General features: G+C 33.3%; 2 protein-coding genes across 2 annotated transcripts; both read right to left on the reverse strand.

The window, feature by feature from the left end:
* Positions 1-2,078: 2,078 nt before the first annotated feature.
* LOC145586128 (cellulose synthase A catalytic subunit 1 [UDP-forming]-like) lies at positions 2,079-9,507 on the reverse strand. The gene is made up of 14 exons (XM_081642875.1): positions 9,215-9,507; positions 8,073-8,268; positions 7,773-7,951; positions 7,002-7,122; positions 6,710-6,902; positions 6,201-6,467; positions 5,689-6,034; positions 5,403-5,540; positions 5,192-5,317; positions 4,726-4,938; positions 4,367-4,631; positions 3,999-4,195; positions 3,139-3,489; positions 2,079-3,023 (listed from the first exon to the last, which is right to left on the reverse strand). Exons 1-14 carry the CDS (start codon positions 9,293-9,295, stop codon positions 2,436-2,438), a joined length of 3,261 nt encoding a protein of 1,086 aa, XP_081499001.1. The 5' UTR covers positions 9,296-9,507; the 3' UTR covers positions 2,079-2,435.
* An 8,029-nt stretch (positions 9,508-17,536) lies between these two features.
* Positions 17,537-19,575, reverse strand: LOC145584739 (uncharacterized). The gene is made up of 6 exons (XM_081641538.1): positions 19,463-19,575; positions 19,221-19,365; positions 18,923-19,086; positions 18,499-18,775; positions 17,963-18,123; positions 17,537-17,869 (listed from the first exon to the last, which is right to left on the reverse strand). Exons 1-6 carry the CDS (start codon positions 19,518-19,520, stop codon positions 17,697-17,699), a joined length of 978 nt encoding a protein of 325 aa, XP_081497664.1. The 5' UTR covers positions 19,521-19,575; the 3' UTR covers positions 17,537-17,696.
* Between the last annotated feature and the right edge of the window lie 53 nt (positions 19,576-19,628).

Genomic DNA, 19,628 nt, shown 5'->3' on the forward strand with positions numbered 1-19,628 from the left:
CGATTGCAAGCAATATGCACAAAATTGAAAACCCCCAAATCGATTTTTCTAGGGTTTTCGGACAAAATAATCTCAAAATTCGAGCAAATTAATAAATGAAATGGAAGAAAACATACATTAGGTCCAGGGGATTTGGGTGGCGGCTCCGATGAGAGATGAAGCTGTTTCCAGGGGACTGCGGATGAGAGGGGGGTAGCTGCCTTGGCTGGTGGTTAGGGGGTGGTGGTTTTTAAAAAAAAATTAAATTGAATTAGGTGGGTTAGAACTCTTAGAAGATAAATTCTCATGCACTCCTCCTCCTCCTTTTTTTTTTATTTTTTTTTTAACCTCAACTTTCACCACTCTAAAAAAAAAAATTAACCTCCAAATAACTTCCACTATTATTTTTCCTAATAACAGACATACTAGACCAAAAAACTACCTATTTTATATTTTTATTATATTATCCACTAAATTTCTTTTTAGGAACTTCAATATTACACTTTTTTTTTCCTAACTTTTACTGCACAACGCTTGAAAACTCAATCATTAAATTATGTACACCATATATTTTTTAAAAATAATATAGACACCATAAGTTTCACTATTTTCCTTTTTAAAAAAAATCCAATTTTTTTAAAAAATAAAATCATTTAATAAATACCTTATTATTGACAAGCCGCCTATGCAACTAATAATTTAGTGGTGGTTATTAGGTTAGTTCCCGTGTCATGCACGGTAATTTTTAATAACTATTATTAAACTATTATTAATATTCAGTTTTTATAAAGCAAAAAAAAAAAAAAAAAAAAAAAATCTAAAAATATAGTTGACAAATTTTGAGCAAAATAATGGATTGCGTAAGATATGTTAGATATAAAACGATATTGAAAATTAGTAAAATAAAGGAATTCACAAATTATGAGTTAAGAAATTTTTAATAGCTATATAAATATTAGTGTAAAATATATATCAAATCTTTTTTATTTTAAGTAGTTATATCGTATAAGATTAGAGAATAATTTTTGTAAATAAATTTTGTTTCTTTAATTGAATTTTATTTAAAAAAACTTTTTTCAAAAAAAAAAAAAAAATTTATTCAAAAAAAAAAAAAAAAAAAACTAAGGACACACCAGAAAATGACAAGTATCATTGTTGGTGTGTCTTTTTGTATATAGTTATTGATTATTGATTGGTTAAATAAAAAAAATACGAGGAAATCAGTTTGTAATTAGGTAAACAGATTTCTACTTGTAGAAAAAAAATTACCGTAGTGATTCTTTTTTAACAAAAAAATCTTTAAAAAGGTGTTTTTTTGAAAAAAAAAATGGTGTTTGTAAAAGGTTTTTCTTACAAATCTAATATATAATTGCAGAGTCGTTTTCATGAGAATCCTCCAAAACCCCAATACTCAACTCTCATGCATTTTTTTTTTTTTTTTTAAGAAAAAAATAACTTATTTCTTTGAAAATAAGTAACATGATCTATAACAAATACGAGTACAAAATAATTTGTGTATGATTTTTTATTTTGTATTGAGGTAATTGTAAATTTAATGTAATAGGACAATTATACATTTGAGGTACAATCATCATGATAAAAAAAAAAAAGTTTGTTTTGTTTTTAATATGATCATCCAAGACTTGTTTCACTAATACAAATATTACTCCCTCAGTCCCCGATTGATAGTCACTTTTGTTATTTTTGGTGACTCAAAATGTTAGTCACATTTGCTTTTTTCAAGTACCATTAATATTATTTTTTTACCAAAATTCTCCAACATTTGTAAAAATGTTTGTGCAAATTTAACTTTTCTATGTAAATTTTACTTTCCCATGTACTTTAATTACTTTCTCTCTCTATTTTTCTGCATACCTAATGTAAATTTACCTTTTCAATGTACTTTATTTATTTCTCCTTAATTCCCGTAATTTTTTTAGCAAAAGTGACTATCAATCGGGGACGGAGAGAGTAGAATATACGATCATTTGATGCACAAAAACGTGCGAACATGTACGTATTATATAATAATGGTTCAAAAAGAATAGTACATTTTAAGTATGTTTTCTTTACAAATCATAAATTAAAAAAAAAAAAAAAAAAAAAAAAAAAAAAAAAAAAAATTAAAGCTAATCGTACATAAATAACAACAAACTGAGACATGAATTTCACTTTCACAGTCTCACAGATGCACTTGTAACTGTTGTAAGACCAAAGTGTCACTGACTATCAAAAAATACAAGCAACTCAGAGCTACACTAAAACATCGTGAAGCTACTAAACAAAGATGCACTTTGGTCCCTTTGATTTCCTTTTAACTAGCACAAGGAACAACATTGTCACGTCTTTTCGTGCTTTAATCCGACGGTCCGGCATATGACTTGGTATTTACGCAAAAGCTGAGATTTTGAACCAAAAAGCAGTTGCCTAGTGAACCTTATAACTTAGAAGGCAATCTAGCAATTAATACCACATTGATTACCAGCAGCAGCCTTCTCGGCATCAGTGGTGAATGGATTGATCCGAACCCAGAGCAAGGAGAAGATGGAAGCAAGAAGAACGGACCAAACGATAACAATGGTAGGTGTCCTGTTTTGACGACCCAAGAGACCCTTGAGGAAGGGATACAAATGGGCAATCACCCAGAAGGAGAAGAAGAGTTTCCCAAAGAGAGGACCCCATGATTGGTAACCACTGTTGATTGCATAAGAAACACCCGCCACAACACCAACCAAGTTCACGATCAGGACGGTGGTGGGAGGAATGAGAAGTGATGTCCATTTAAATATGTAAAGTTCTGCAAAATCACCATCTTCATCGGCTGCCTTGGAAGTAACAGTAAAGTTGGTATCAATCCCGGCAAGCACCTTCAGCAGACCCTGGAAGACGGCAAACAGATGGGCTGATGTGCCTCCAATAACCCAGAACTGCTCGTTTCTCCACCAGTCTTCGATGGAAACTCCACTCCATCTAAGCTCAAGAATACCGGTAGCAGCAATGGACATAAAAAGCATGATAAACAACACACTAGCAAAGTTGCTTAGCTGCAAGAAGACACAAGAAATTATTTCAGAATCAACATTTCTGGAAACAAAAGACTAGAAGTAAATATTTTGAACCCAATTTATTAGTCCAATAAGTGGAGAAAACAATACATACCGTGGGAATGATAAATTTATTCGTCAAAAGACAGATAGCTGGCAAAATACAGTAGGCAATAAGTGGAATAGACGTCAGTGGATAGACGACAGTGTTGATGTATGCCAATCTCTCCAAGAACCTCAACCTCCCCTTGTAACCGTACCATACAGGACAATGCCTGCTAAGCATAATCTCAATAGACCCCAGAGCCCATCGAAGGACTTGATTCAAACGATCAGAAAGATTGAGGGGAGCAGAACCCTTAAAGGCTGGTCTGGGAGGCATGCAGTAGATAGACATCCAGCCACGAGCATGCATCTTAAATCCAGTCAAAATATCTTCTGTGACGGAACCATAAATCCACCCAATCTGGATAATAAACATTATTATGCAACATAAGCTTCTCAGTTATTTTTTAAACCAAAAAAAATATTCCATCCACATAATGAAATTGCTCATGTAGAAAAATCATGTCAAATTTAACACAACAGTCCTTTGTCCTCAAGCTTCACTAGATAATCTATATGTTCATTTGTCAACAAACAGCCGACCTTTTTTTTTAATAATTGAAAGGCTTAGCTGATTCCCAAATGAGTGAATGACAAAGATAAACTTACAAAAAGACTGGGGATTCAAAAACATACTACCTTTTCATTTTAGCAAAATAAACAGTTTGTGGTATGACTGGGATCTTAATATCTTATACCATCAAAAAGTCCGAGGAAATAAAACAAAGGTGGATAAACCATGACAAGGGGTAGTTTTGTGAATATTGGCAATTTGGCATAAACAAGGGGCTGTTATAGACGGATATATCCTGAAAAGCGTAAATTTTCAAAATAATTTCCTGTTGGAATGAAGGTTTCTACTTTGCTCACCTCTTTACCCCATTCTGATTTGTCCTCGTATCCACAACTAATAACATGGATGGCTTCTTTCAGCAGTGTTGCAGGATTTGTTGTAGGAGGGATACCCCCCATTTCCATGAAGGTGGCTGCAATGAACACAGGTGACTGACCAAATCGCTTCTCTAATCTCTTCTGAGACATAAGAAGAGACTTCTCATCCTCATAGCCTGTCCAACAAGAAAACCAGTGAATTATTTACCTCTTTAGACCACAATAGCAATAGCACCACCCAACACTAATTTTTACTCTTTAGCAGTTTAGCTCTTACTATTTAGCCACAAGAACAACACTATAAGAGCAACGGCAATAGAGAGTAAAAAAATGCATATAATCTTTACCTTCAACACCCTCTTCGATGTCTTCCATATTGAAAATAGGTATAGAAGATTCACTTCTTTTGGGTCCCCTCTTCTTATCCGTGTACTTTTTGTTACCACTCTTTCCCTTCTTTCTTGATCCAAAACAGTTTTTGATGATGAAATTCGGTTCCAAATCCTCTTCACTTAACACAGGATCATACCCATAGAGTGCTTGTCTGTTGAAACAACATCCAGTACCCACATACACTGGCCCTTGGATACCATCCTGCCCTTTCATATTGATCTGCAAAATACAAGGACAAAGATTATTCAAGCTTTGATACAACCAGGAGACAGGTCTACAACAATATTTTCAATATTAGAGAATGGACACATACATCAAAAAACACTATATTTCTGTTAGCATATCGATCGTGCAAATCTATGCCATCAAATCTTTGAGGGAATTGCACATAGCAGACTTTCTTCCCAAGAGCAGGATCCATCATGAAACACATGGCTTCTTTAAGACATTTGCTGTTGTTGAAGTAGTGATCACAATCGACATTCAGTAGGTATGCGCCATTGGTCAGTACTGCAGAAACACGAATCTGCAGAATCCAGTAAAACTTTTAGTTTAACTTAAATAGTCGCTGATAATAGAGATTATAATTTTTCCAAAAATATTGATGAGGCAAATATGATAAGCACAAGTGCAAGCTAAGACACCAGGCATCACAAAATAGAAGTTTAGGACTCCACATCAAATGTGACAAACGTGTCAAATAATACATGAGTACTAAATAGTAAAGACTGCACATTATTTTTTTAAAAAAAGGTGGGAAGATTGAAGCGTATACGAACCAAAGCATTCATGGCACCAGCTTTCTTGTGATGTTGGAAGCCAGGTCTCTTCTCACGGGAAACATAAACTAAACGTGGCAGTTCATTTCCATCCATATCAAGGCCTCCACTGTGGCCTAAAAACACCTGTAAAACCAAGGATTGTTAGATCATGAAGGCAAGCAAATAAACGAGAGAATAAAGTACAGTAACTAAAAGATAATGATTTTACCTGAATCATTCCTGGATGGTCCCTGGGGTTATTTCCAGGCCAGGCTGTTCCATCTTGCATTGTCCATCCTTCTTCAGGCACCTTCTGTGCTTTTGCAACAAGGGCGTTGATGCGGACCTTAAATTCTTCATACTCTCTCTGCATTTAAAAGGGCATCAATCAATACTCTCGGGAGATTGAACAGTGATGGACAGTAAGCCATTTCAAAACCTAACAGTACAACCAGAACCTCAACCGAGTACTAGACAAAAATATCTAAAATAAACACAAAATATATGATTGTTACCTTCATTGATCTACGCTCCTTGACAAAAGATGGCTGAATTTTGTCTTTTAAGTAATCGATCTTCTGTTGAAAGTAAAATTCTGGAGCCCTTGGCTCAATATTGAACTTCTTACAGAATGGAACCCATTTCCTAGCAAACTCAGCAGTCTCAGAAAGACCTTCAAATGTCAGCATAGCAGACCCATCATCTGAAACGTAGCAAGAAACTTTGTCGACTGGGTAGTCCACTGCTAGAATGGACAGCACAGTGTTAGCTGTAATGATAGGCGGCTCTTTCAGAGGATCCACAGTACTGACAAACACATCAATAGGAGCTAACTGTGATGGCTCTCCTTCGCGGTCATGCCTAGCAAAGTATGCATAATTTTCAAGATCAGTCTTGTCCTAATGACCACAAAAATAACAATAATTTGCCGATCCAAAAATCAATAAAGATAAATAATTCAAAATGTTCACAAGTGACGACACCAACAACACATACAGGAGAGAGTAAGATAGCAATGCAAACTGACCTGAATGCGAGCCTATCAAGGTATGTCTCACGGTTGATAGGATACCATTTTGGAAACTGATCCAAAATCCATGACATTGCGAACCAGATCTCACAGATAACTGATGTGAGCCACAGAGGATATGCATCCTTCACAGGATGGGTTATACGATATTGCAAGAAGAAGGCTAAGATGATCAGCCGAAGAACAATCACAGCTCGATAAGGAGTGAGATGCGATGAAGGGATAGGGACAATGCGACTCATTGGTTGACGCACATCATCAGCCCTGCAAAAGAAAAAAATAAGGCTTCATTTCCCATGTTCCAACTCAGGACAAGCATTTTTTAAAGACCAAGCCTTTGTCACCATTTGGTGTAAGTAGAGCATAAAATTAGAGCACATGGGATCTCAGGAAAACATTTTAATGCAAACCTCATAACCACCCCCCTCCCCTCCCCGCCCCCAAAAAAGATAAAAATAAAAATAAAAATAAAAAAGAGAGCAGAAAAGCACAGGACAGATGCTCACATCTGGAGTTCTTCACCATTTGAACCAGAACCTTCCATGTCACCACCTCCTTTTCCTTCAGAATATCGATTCCCCATGTGAGTCATATTTTTCTCCTGCTTGAGTTTCCAACTTTCAACTCTTTCCTTCCAGTCCACACTACCTAGCCCATATGAATTCAAGTCCTTTGAAGGGTCCACAATTCTCACAGGAACTGTCACAACATAATTTAAGGCATTAGCATCAAGTAAACATACAAAATGAAAAATACTGACATTTGTACCAATACAGCAGCATGAGTAACAAAGATTACCTGGTAGGGATGGATCAATGTAAGGAAGTGAGTGGTTACCACGCTTCTCAGGACCTATAGGACCTGATGTGCTTCTCACAGATTGATTGTCAGGTGTGGCACTCGGGATCTCCCCGGAAACCTGAGACAAAAACAAAATTGAATTCAGTAAGCAACTAGTTTTCCAGCCATAAACAGTAACCAAAATTCGCCCAACAGATAACTAGCGTGGAGATACTCTATATGTACATTGTCAAGCACATCCAATATGAATAGAAAAAGGTCCTAGGGTTGATGGTGATCAAAAGGATAATTTCATATATATTCATAAACAAGTAACATATTAAATAGAATATATATAATTTAAAATTTGGTTCAAACTACTTACAAGTCAAAAAGAGAATCACCATAGATATATCACATCACCCAACAGTGAAACATCAAGTCACTGAAACCCCATATTTACCAGAATAACATTGAAAAGTATGCAGTAGCTAATATGTAACTGCATTTCACATAGCAATTATCTAACTAAATATCTGCACTATCAATTTCTAGCAAAGAATCACTTATAGAGCAGTATATTAAAGCTTCTCGTTAAAAAGGTATGCTTTCAGACATAATTCCAAGGTGCCTCATTCGGAAGACTATATACGAGCTTATTTCCCAACCACTGTATAGCAATAAATACAGACCATTTGGAAACCAAATGATAATTTGCAAGACGCACATAACAAACCTTATCCACCAATTAAAATAGAAAAGAGCTTGAATAGAAATCGCACCACTTACCACTTGACCATTGGTAAGGAGAGGAATTGGCTGAGATCCATGTCTAGAAGATGAGGAGAGGTCTACATCTTCTCCCTGCCATTCATTTCTAGCCTTGCTGGTTCCCCTAGTATAATTGAATTCATTCTCCAAATCATCAACATCATCCTCCTCATCGTCTCCTTCCACTCGAGGACTCCCTGATGCAAAAATCATGTTAATAATTATGCTCCGGTGCTAAACAGGCAGAGTTTGATAAAATAAATGAAGAACTAGTGATAGTCAGAAAGATATACAGTATATGAGCTAAAACAAGCAAACCTTTTTGTCTCTTGTATCGAGTCTTGCACTGGGGACAACACTGATTTCCATCTTTTCTTTCATACTCATAACAAGGCCTACAAACTGGAAAGGCACATTCGTTGCAAGCAACAAAGACACCACCATTTGAAGTAACTCCCACAGTATCCCCACAGATCTGACAGATTTGGCCATCCAAATTCTTCAAAGGTTTGGACTGCAATTTACACAAAATAAAAAACCAACACTCGTCAAAATGGCTATAAATTACAAAGCAGACTGCTGATCACAATGCACAAGGCTCACATCAACAGCTAGAAATTGAAATACTTGACTAGACAATAGAATATAATGACACATTTGCAATGGAAACAATCTCAAATAAATCTTTCAACATGCATCCTGCTCCAATTCAAAACAACATTTTCAATCAATCTACACCATTTTACATGACACTCATTAATTCTTAGTAATACAAAGTAATATAGATAAAGACACAAACTTTCTAATCCAATTGTTATTACATGATCATAAACGAAATTTATAATCTACGATCCCACAAAGAAGATCATCATCTAATTAACCCGAACAATCAAGCATCAGAACTCTGATCACTCGCTGCAGCACGAAATCACACACAACGACCATCTAATTAACCCGAACAATCAAGCATCAGAACTCTAATCACTCGCGCAGCACGAAGTCACTCACAACAATCGATTAAAGAACAAATCCCACTCAAACTACCCAATTACTTTCATGAATTATCAGTATAAACAACCAAAATCACTTCATTGAACTTGAAACCTAAGTACCTAAAGTCTAGCTCGTTTGATCCCATGATCAGAATTGAGCTGTGAACAGTAAATTACTACAGCATCACTCCTCAAAAACACTAATTAATCTCAATTTCGGTCAATTTCAGACATCATAAAATCACTATTACATCAATTATCAATTAATCTGAATCACCAATAAACAATTTACAACCTTCAATAATCAAACCATATCAAACCATTGATTCAATCAATCAGCATAGATCTAATAATTATAATAAAAACAGAAATGTAAATCTAAATTACTTGTATAATAATAAAATATTACAAAGATGCAAAATCTTGAACAGATCAAATCAAGATTAAATTTTGACTACGAAAACTCACCCCACTATCAGTACTGTCATGCCGAATCCTAACAAGTTCATTCCTATTGTAAGATCCAGCCACCATACCACCTGCCTCCATTGTTAAGCTATGAAATTCTGAGCAAATTCAACCCAAAATGAAGCTAAATTTTTGTGGGTGGGGTATTTTGGGGAGATCTGAAATGGGTATTTGCTCAATTTGTAAGAAACCCAAGCAAATGAAAAGGGTAATATCAAATCATATCGATATCCCCTGTTTCTTCGCCACCCTTTTGATTTTCTCTCTCCTCCCCTACTCTTCTCAAGTACACAACACTTTCTCTATTAAGTGGGCTTATATTAGTTTAATGTGTCTGCTCCTAATTGCATTACTTAAATCAATTATGATTGTAATAATGCAATATCATTACTTAATTGTATTTTGACTTGAGTGATTTTTAAGGCTGAAATCAAGTATTTGTCGGTGTAGTTGTTTATGAAGGTCACAAACTCACAATTCGACTTTTACTATTTGTGTTGTTTTTTATTTACTGAATTCTAATATACTGTAATAAATTCATTTTATTAAATATTCCCTCCGTTTTTAAATACTTGCTTCATTTTTATTTTTTGCACTATTTATTTGTTCTATTTTGACTAATGTTTGTGATTTATACATAAGAAAAAATATAGTGTTGTGGGTACTTGTTGCAATCATCTCAATGAATAGATTATTAATTTTCAATTATTAGAATTTATACTTATTGATAATTAAATATATTAGTGATCAAAGATTAGCATCGGCATGCGTGTCAAAGAGAAATGGAGCAAGTATTTAAAAACGGAGGGAGTATAAAATACGGAGTATTTAAAATGCGAGTATTATTATTATTATTATTATTATTATTATTATTATTATTATTATTATTATTATTATATTTTTTTTGGGTGAAAGAGGTTTGATCCTATATCGAACACTAAAGTAATTTAATATTTATTTCTCCTTACATTAAAAGAAAAAAAAAATACTTGCATCTACAATATTACATTTAGGGTCTGTTCATTTCAGCTTAATTTTAGTTCATTAGTTCAGTTCATTTCATCTCCAAATCAGTTTAGTTCAGTTCAGTTCTTAATTTCATTTTCTAATAAAATATTGATTTCAGCTGTATTCAGTTCAGTTCAGTTCAGTTCAGCTCCAATCAGTTCAGTTTAGCACAGTTCAGCTCTAATCAGTGTGAACAAACCCTTAGGCTTAGTGTTTATCCGATAAAATAACATCTTCCCAATATTGAAACGTCATTTTAATAATCAAGTTGATTATATGCAAAATTCTAACGCTTAGGGTTTTTTTTAATCCAAAAAGGTAACACTCGTATTGTTTTCATTTTTTTTTTTTTGAGGAAATATTACTTTCATTTTAGTTCTATGTTTATTGATAATTTGTACTCCCTCTGTGTTTTTTTAAGTGTTACAGTTTGACTTTTTATTACTATTCTATGTGTAATGGTTTTGACTTGATTGGTTTACTAAGCTAGAGAAAAAACAAATATTATTGTATAATACATTGTTGGATTAGTCATAATATATACTTTCATAATATCAAATTCGTTATAATTTTACTAACATATAATTAGATAAATTAGTGATTAAAATCGTGTCTTGACATGCGTATTTGATCAAACCGTAACACTTAAAAAAACACAGAGGGAGTAAATATAATTGATCAACATTCAAACAAGTAAAACTTTTGGAGACAAAGTATTACTTTGTACTACATACTCTCGTCCAAACAAAATTACTACATACTCTTTTCATCCCTTTTTGTTTGTTCCAAATGGATGGAAGTTACTTTTTTAATTGTTGGTTGAAATGAGTTAACGAGAATGAGTACATTAAATGTAATGGCTGGGAGAATAAAATTGTAGTCTCAATAGCAAAAAAAAAAAAGAAGTATAGACAAACTTAAAATACGAGTAACAAACTAAAATAAAAGGACAAGTATTTAGAAATACTCCTATTAAAAAATTTACTAGTACGAGTAATAAAATGAATGCAATTTGTGATACTTGTATTTTCCATGTTTATGGAAAATAAAAAAATGTGGGAGACAGTCTGTACTTGGGGAAAATGTAGAGTGTCGGTAGAGTCTAGTAATAGGAAAGGCCAAAAGACAAAAATGCCCTGTCGGTGGAACTCGCTTGTTTGGTGGACTCGAACATTTGTTCGCTACTTAATATCTATATTGAATGTACAACATTACCCTTGTAGAAGTTGAAAGTTTGATCTTTGAAAATTCGGATGTCGCTGTCAGATAGCTGTTTCCAGTGAGGGTATTTTCGTCTGAAAAGGTTAGTCTAAGTACGTAATAGTTGGGTTGGATAGATACTTCCAACTGACGCCAACGTAGTAAGTAGCGTATGTCAAAATGGGAGCATCACTCTACAACAGTAACAACACTTTTTACTTTCCTTTTTTTTCTTTTTTTTTTTTTCCTTCCAATTAAACATGTTCATAATTTTTTTTTTTTTTTAAATGTTCGATATTGTTGTTTCAAATCTGTGTTTAGTTATTCTTTTCTTTTTTGACACAATGTTCAGTTATTCTAATATATCTTTGATTCATAATTACAAAATTATGAAAACAACCTAATACATATTAATATGATTTGCTAGTAATTGGTATCTTGTTGATAGATTAGTTTTTTTACCTTAAAGATTAGTGTCAAATAAAATAAGGACAAAGTTTACTCTAATCTCCTTTTCTCTCTTCTCTCTCCTAAACCTAGTCTATATTGTCAATTTTAAAGGGGCTTTCATCGGATTTCACCGGTGGAAAGCCCCAATCTTTATTTTCTTTTAAACATTTTGTTTTAGGTTACAATAATGTCTCTCTCGAAAGAAAGAGTTTATCTCATTCGAAAGACAAGGTTTTTTCGATCTCCTTCGAATGACAAGGTTTTTCGTACTCCTTCGAAAGACAAGGTTTTATTTGTGCTTAATTTGGTCTCCGGTTGTGCGGGGCTACTATTGATTATGGCTCAGATTCGGGTTACTGAATCAGCACAAGAATTTACTTTCTCACAAAATTGTGAAGCGACGACGAATCCACTCAAAAAGTTGTATGAGACAACGAATCGAGAATATGCCGAATTGTTATATTTATGTATTTGGATTCTTAGTCATTTCCTGATTAATTTTTGTTTGATTTTGTTAAATTCGTTTTCATTATCGTTCAATGTCAATTGTAGATGTCGTATGGCTTATATTAATGAAATTTAGTGTCCTTTAGGGCTTTTTTTAAAAAAAAAAAAAAAAAAAATCAGAATAGATCAGCAAATTTAGATTAAAAAAACAAAAACAAAACATAAACATGATACGGAGTAGCATAAACGATTAAACGTCACACCTGCCACTTGAGAGTTCGAGAACAGGGGGATGTAAGAGAATATCCTACTAATCTGATCTACTACTATGTACTAACCACAAGTAGATAGCAAGATTTGGGAATTAGGGACTAAGGTACACACTATTTCAACCAAGCTCGTTTAATTGGATGAAACTTTAATGTCCACTTAGGCATGGAAAATTTGTCTGAATGCCACATTAGATGTTGTACGGGTCAATAGTTAAATTATTTACTTGTTACTTATTAAATGTTTATTTAAATTAATTAATTTGGGTGAAATATGTTAAATTAGTCTATTTTAATTATTGTAATTAAATTTATGTATTTTAATGATAAAAAAAACTCAAAACACAGTTAAGCTATGACAAATAGGTCATGATTCTTACACCCAACTTTGAAGTCCAATGCACATCATATCTAGTTCTCTCTAGTTCATTTGGAAGAGGAGGAGAAAATGGAGATATTTAAAAAACACAAAGTCTCAAAACCTACAACTTTTCAAGTCAAACGTCTCTAAACATATTTACCGTACATTACTTTTAAGAGAGTTAACACTTTTCAACTTTGTACATTGTTCTATTCACTTGGCCGGTATTTCATAAGTTTAAAATTTATTAAATTTTAAAATATTTTGGTCAAACTTAAATTATTTTTACTCATTTAATATTGTATTTGCTTTTTAAATTTTCTAAATTTTATTGATTAGAAGTTAAGAAGTCATTTTTAGTGTGCTAAACATATTTTTATTACTTACAAAAAAAAAAAAAAAAAAAAACACATGACTATTAATGGAGTACGTATTGCTTTTGGCGTTCCTTCTCAATTGTGTATTCTTTCTTTTCCCACATAAATTAGCCTCACAATATGAATTTCAAAAATCACAAGCCAACATTGGAAGTCAATTTGCCAAAAAAAAGACTAAAAAATGTTGAAAGTTGAAACTACCTCATAGTACGTGTAGAAAGTAGACTACTAAGAATTTGAAACTACAATTGAAAGTCACATACTTAAAGTTAACTAAAATGCAGTACATGATAATTTACTAAGATATGCTTTGAACATGCATGCTAAAAATGCTGCCATAACAAGTCGCATCAGTTGCTTCATTCGCACATTGAACATACTAAAAATGTTGGACGACATCCATTACTAGTACTCCGGCTCCGGCTCCTGCTCCTGCTCCTGCTCCGTCTTGGCAGACTCTATGTCCTTCAGCACAAACATCTTCTCGACACAAACTTCAACGATCATAGCATCATCTACCAAGTAACCCTTCGACGAATCATGTAGATCACTGAGAGAAATAAAGGCTGGGTACCCCCAACTGTCATCACTTGCAGAAAACCAGCTATTACCTGCAAGATCAAATAAAAAAAAAAACTAAATTAAGTATTTCAGATTGAGGAATGTAACTAAAATTAGACATTCTGCATACATATGTTCTCACAGTATAATGATCTTACAGATTTTTTTGTGATTTTCTCCTTCGCCTTGGTTTTCCAAGTTAAGAATATATTGAATATACAGTTTGTTACCATGAGTTAGCTCAGTGATATTGCCTAACTGCAGAAACAATGAGAGGTATTCTCCATTCACACTGCGGTCCCCTTTTTTGCATACAACCAATTTCCTGGTAAAAGTACATAGACGACGAATCAGAAGTTTGCAATTTTAGAGTTAAAATTTCCTGTTCTAAGGTAATTAAGCTAGAACTAGTAATTCTTGCAATGATATTTTCTACATTTTTTTTTTCAATTAAGTGAGATTTGAGCAACTTTCTAGGCCGCTACCTCTTAATATCATGTTTAAAGGTCCAACTTAGTCAAAAGCTTATGTTAAGTTGAAGTACATATTTGATTTTATATTACAATCATCAAAATCGATATCTGTTAATAAAAATTGCATGGTATCGCTTCTCTCTTACATCTACATCAATATCAACATACATTGCAACTTATATTTCAATTTTTTAGAAAAAAATTGAGATGAATTAATATGAAATTTCCACAAACACTAGCTTATTTTTCAAAAAAATGTGATTGGTGTGATAGACGAGTTAGAACATGTGACATAAGTCTTTGGTTAATTGGTTTTGAGTAAGAATCCAAACCTAAGACAGAGAGATAGGCATTCCTAAGGTGATCATAAACAAAAAGGCGGAGCACCACATCGACAAAGCTACCAGAGGCGAGTTTATCTACCAATGTCACATAAAGCGAGATGTGTTCGTCTCCTTGTTCTAGCTTTTTTCCCTTGGGGCGTACACACAGAACCCTGAGGCAAATATAGACACCATTATTTAATACACAAAAAAAAAAAAAAAAAAAAAAAAAAAAAAAAAAAGATGCATCTTGAATTGCTGAAAATGAATCAATTTTGAGAATGCAATGTGCTGGTGGTTTTTCTGTCATCAGTCTTACAACTTCTGCAAAATTAAAAATGCACGGAATATTACTCGTGGAAGGAATTTCTCTTCCATTTTGATTACAATACACGACGAATTCGGAAGTATTGATTTATATAATTGTATGTAGCACAGCTTCAAGCTAAAATTAATTTATGTTTGTAATGTACATGCTGAAATATGCACTAGGTATATAGTAGTGCTCTGAGTTGGAATGTGCCCTTTATTTTTACTTTGTTGTTTGAAATGAAGAGATAATTAATAAGGGATCATTTTCCAAGTTTCTTGAAACCTTCTAGTTTCTAAGCATGTTTAGTTACCTGACTATTCTTCTCCTTATCCTTGAACACTACTCCCAGTAAAATTTATTTCTTTCAAATTAAACTTATGGAGTAGCTCTATATTTTCTTAAAATTTGAACTTCAAGAGTTGAAATGAAGTTGGAGTTGTATCCATTTTTTTTTTCTATTTTTTTTTTTTTTTGAGAAAAACATTAGGTAGGCTATTTGTTTCAATTAAAACTCCACTAAAAAATAATTATCCTTAGCAGAAAAGAGTTCATACAATCATATATATTAGTTCTGAACTACCCCGACTCCCCGAGTGTCCTACCTCACCACAAGATGGGCAATCGTAGTGCTGCCTACCCATTTTACATGAGAAATACTATACTAAACACGTCAAGAAACTTAGCAAACTCATAAAATGTAAAAATGTCATCACAAATTAAAGAGAGAGTAGAAAGATCCTTAATTAAGCTTCTTTGTTGACCCTAAGTTTTGATGATGACTCAAGGAACCTAAGCAAACCATAACTAATTTAACTTCTGTTTTAGCAATGATTATTGACAGGTTTATGCTACGAGATTTTGGAGTAAGAATGGAGCATGGAACAAAGTCTAAGTCTGCCTTGAAGGATAAAGAAGATAATCAGAAGTCAAGTTCCTTGAGTGAGGAACTGAAGCTCCAGAGTCGAAGCTTCATAGTGTTTCAAGGAGTCTATTTTATTTTATCTTTAGGCTTCTTGTATCTATGCTAAGTATTTTGATTATGATAGGATTAAAGTGGATTTTATTTTATATGATTAAGATTTTATTTTCCATATTTTAGCATGTTTATTTCGAAAATATCTTTTAAGTGAAAATATCTTTTTGTTAAAAAGAATTTCTGATTTTATTAAAGCTTATCTTTTGGAAATTCAGTTTTTGGAAAATATTTTCAAACGTGTGTTTTTACTTTGTCAAAGTAGTTGAGAAAAATTAGGAAGCAGTAAAACCACTTCCTGTTAAATTAGTTTTACCTGCTGCCCAAGCTCCAACAAACTACACGTCCTAATTCTACGGATATTGTGGCTTAGTGGAGATTGAGGCAACTACTGTTTAACTTCCTCTATTTTTCTATAAATTGAATTGGTTTTTAGTTGAGAAAAACACACTTGAGCATTACAATCTTTAAGCTTCCGAAAAGAGTCATAATCCACTTTAATCCTTGAGTGTCTTTGTACTTGGCAATTTAGAGTTTAATCTTGAGTTGTATTGGGTTAGAGTTTGGGTAAACTCTAAAGTGTTTATTTGTTTTGAGTGAAGCAAGGAGAAAGAGAGAGTTGAGAGAATTTAACTGGTTGAGGGACCAGTTGAAAGGGAACTTGGGTTCGTTAAGGAACTTGAGTTAGAGTCTTAATTTGTAATAGGTTGTTTGCCCTATTATTATTAAGAGTTGAGTTTAAAATCCCTTGTGGTCGTGGTTTTTCTTCTTGATTAGGGCCAATAAGTTTTCCACGTAAAATCTCTCTTTGCACTTTAAGGTTTTGTTTGAGTTTCTTTATTAATTCCGCAAAAATTATCCTAGTTCCTCTACAATACAATTCCCACCCCCCCCCCCCCCCCTCCCTCTTGTATTGTTCATTCGAGTCAACATTCTTGTTTATCCTCTTGGTCACAGTATATAGTTTTAACTTTGTTGTTTGAAATTAAGAAATATAATATTAATGAGAGGATCATTTTCCAACTTAAAACTAAAACTTTCTAGTTTCTCTTCAAGCATGTTTCTAGTAAACTAATCATTTGTTTCATGAGTCTTCATCTCCTAGTCCTTGAACACTTCTACCTAAGCTAGTAGGTATAATTATTTCCTTCAAACCTACAGAGTATAATTCTTTGAAATTACTTAGGAAACGACTCATGTATATATTATACTATGTATATAGTAGATACCACAGCGATTATGCTTGACTACATACAACTAATACTGATTGAAACCTGAGTTTGTCACTTCATAGAATTATAGGAAATTACCAAATGTTGCATGTTTAATGTCGTCTATAGTTAACCTTAGCTTTTGGACCTTCTCAACTGTGCTGCACGGATACCTATATTCTGTTTTTACTGTAATTTCTGGTGCAATGCGCTTAATGATCAGTCTCACAACATAAATTTATAAAATCACATACCAACATTGTAGTTTAATTGTCTAAAAGACGAAAAATGTAAAAAGTAGACTACTTAGAACTTGAAACAGCAATTTAAAGTCATACATCAAATTCCCTGGAATGTTGTACATGATATGCTTGGAACATTCTAAATGTTCTACCATAACCAGAAACATCATCATATCAGCTGCTTTGCACATAATTAACTATTAAGCCTTTTCTCATCATATATAATATCCGAGAACAAGGAAATCTGTTTCTTATTGGACATCTATAGTGCGTCTTACTCTTGCTTGACAGACTCCATGTCCTTCAGCATAAACATCTTCTTGATACAAACTTCAACAATTATAGTGTCGCCTAATAAGTAGCCATTTGAAGAATCATGTAGAGTCTTGAGAGGAAAAAAAGTTGTGTGGCCCCAACCTCCTTCACTTCCAGTGAGCCAATGATAAGCTGTAATATAAGGAAACTAAATTTATGTATCTCAGAAGACACTTAACTAAAAGTTTAACATAACAGAACTCATAATTATTAAGTTGATCTTACCAATTTTTTGGTGGTCTGTTCCTTCGCATTGATTTTTCAAGTACAGAATAAATTCAACATACAGTTTGTTACCATCAGTTAGCTTAGTGTCTGGCTGTAGAAACAATGAGAGGCTTTTCCCCTTCTCCTTGCCGATTCCTCTTGCATACAAATTCAATTTCCTAGAAACAGTACCAAAATGATGTATAGGAGAAAATACACATGGTTAAAAACACAGCTATATTCAAGCGCAATAATGTTGTCTGCATGAAAATGAGTGAGAGGAAACAATATATTCATGTCGCAGTTCAAAAGCATTACAACATCAGCTTAATATTTGAACTATGCACATACAAATTTTGACATGATTTAGAGAGTATAAGAATTACAAATTTTATTGTGTAAAATTCTGCTAAATTAGTCACAAATTCACAATGTAAAATCCATTCCATCATATGTATATATTTATATATATGTAACTAATATAATGGAAGTACTTTTATTAATTTTGATGCGTGCATGTATACTTATCAAAAATTGAGGGAGAATATACATACCATGACCATCCATCAAAGCCAAAAACAGGAGAACAAACTAGATCATTCAAAGTCGAGTATTTCTCAATTCTCCAAGTATAGCTTCTGACACAATTTTCTTTCACAATCGATACAGTAGATGGCTTGACCTGGTTGTTTATGACAAGAACCTCAGCACCAAACACACAGCAATCGTTGACCAGAAATCCATTACTTGCATCATTAAAAGTAGAAATGGGAAGAAATTTAGGAACTCCCCATTTATCTTTGAAAGCATGGAATCGCTTCTCTCTTACATCTACATTAAAATGAACAGGAACTTATTAAACACCAAAATATATACAAGTACTCAATTTTAAAAGTGTAATGAATAATATTTTCTCCACATAATATATCTTTTGTTTCAAAAAATGGAAAGAATTGACTAGGAAGTAAGAATCCAAACCTAAGACAGAGAGATAGGTATCCCTTAGGTGATCATAAAGGAAAAATCGAAGCACCACATCGACAAACCTACCAAAAGTGAGTTTATTAACCAATGTCACGTAAAGGGATAGGTGTTCGTCTCCTTGTTCTAGCTTGTTCCCTTTGGGATATACAGACAGAATCCTGAGGCAAATACTGACATTACCATTATACCATAATAAAAAAAATCCACCTAATATTAACATGCTAACAGATGAATCTAGCAGGCCTATTATGTTATTGATAAAATTGCATTGAGATAAAGATATACCACTCACCATGTATAACCCCCCGAGCTAAACTCTTTTGATTTTAAATAATCTTCTTTAGATTTAAATATAGACGCATCTTGAAGTTCAGAGAATGAATCAATTTTGAAAATACAATGTGCTGGCGGTTTTTCTGTCATTAGTCTCACTACTTCTGCAAATGAATTTACGGAAAAACACTTGTTATGTGCATCAAATAAATAAATTACATAGAAATTATAGCAAACTAGATGAGCATTATAGTATCATACCGCCATTTTCATCTGTTAGAGGTCTGCCACGTTTCAAAGGGAGGAGTATTTCTTCCATCTTGGTTACAGTACGACAGGATACGATGAACTCTAAAGTTAAAAAAAAAATTATATTAGCAGCACAACCTCAACTCTTCATTGGTGGAATACTACAATGTAGGTATAT

The sequence above is a fragment of the Chenopodium album genome, chromosome 16 (assembly GCF_948465745.1).
Source record: "Chenopodium album chromosome 16, dcCheAlbu1.1, whole genome shotgun sequence".
Lineage (NCBI taxonomy): Eukaryota > Viridiplantae > Streptophyta > Magnoliopsida > Caryophyllales > Amaranthaceae > Chenopodium > Chenopodium album.

Coding starts and splice junctions, on each gene's coding strand:
- LOC145586128 (XM_081642875.1), bottom strand. CDS start 9,295: ATGGAGGCAGGTGGTATGGTGGCTGGATCTTACAATAGGAATGAACTT. Junction 6,468..6,709: donor AATGGTGAAGAACTCCAGAT/GTGAGCATCTGT, acceptor TTTCTTTTGCAG/GGCTGATGATGTGCGTCAAC. Junction 6,035..6,200: donor CTTGATAGGCTCGCATTCAG/GTCAGTTTGCAT, acceptor ATACTTTGCTAG/GCATGACCGCGAAGGAGAGC.
- LOC145584739 (XM_081641538.1), bottom strand. CDS start 19,520: ATGGAAGAAATACTCCTCCCTTTGAAACGTGGCAGACCTCTAACAGAT. Junction 19,366..19,462: donor TCTAACAGATGAAAATGGCG/GTATGATACTAT, acceptor ATTCATTTGCAG/AAGTAGTGAGACTAATGACA. Junction 18,124..18,498: donor GGCTTTGATGGATGGTCATG/GTATGTATATTC, acceptor TACTGTTTCTAG/GAAATTGAATTTGTATGCAA.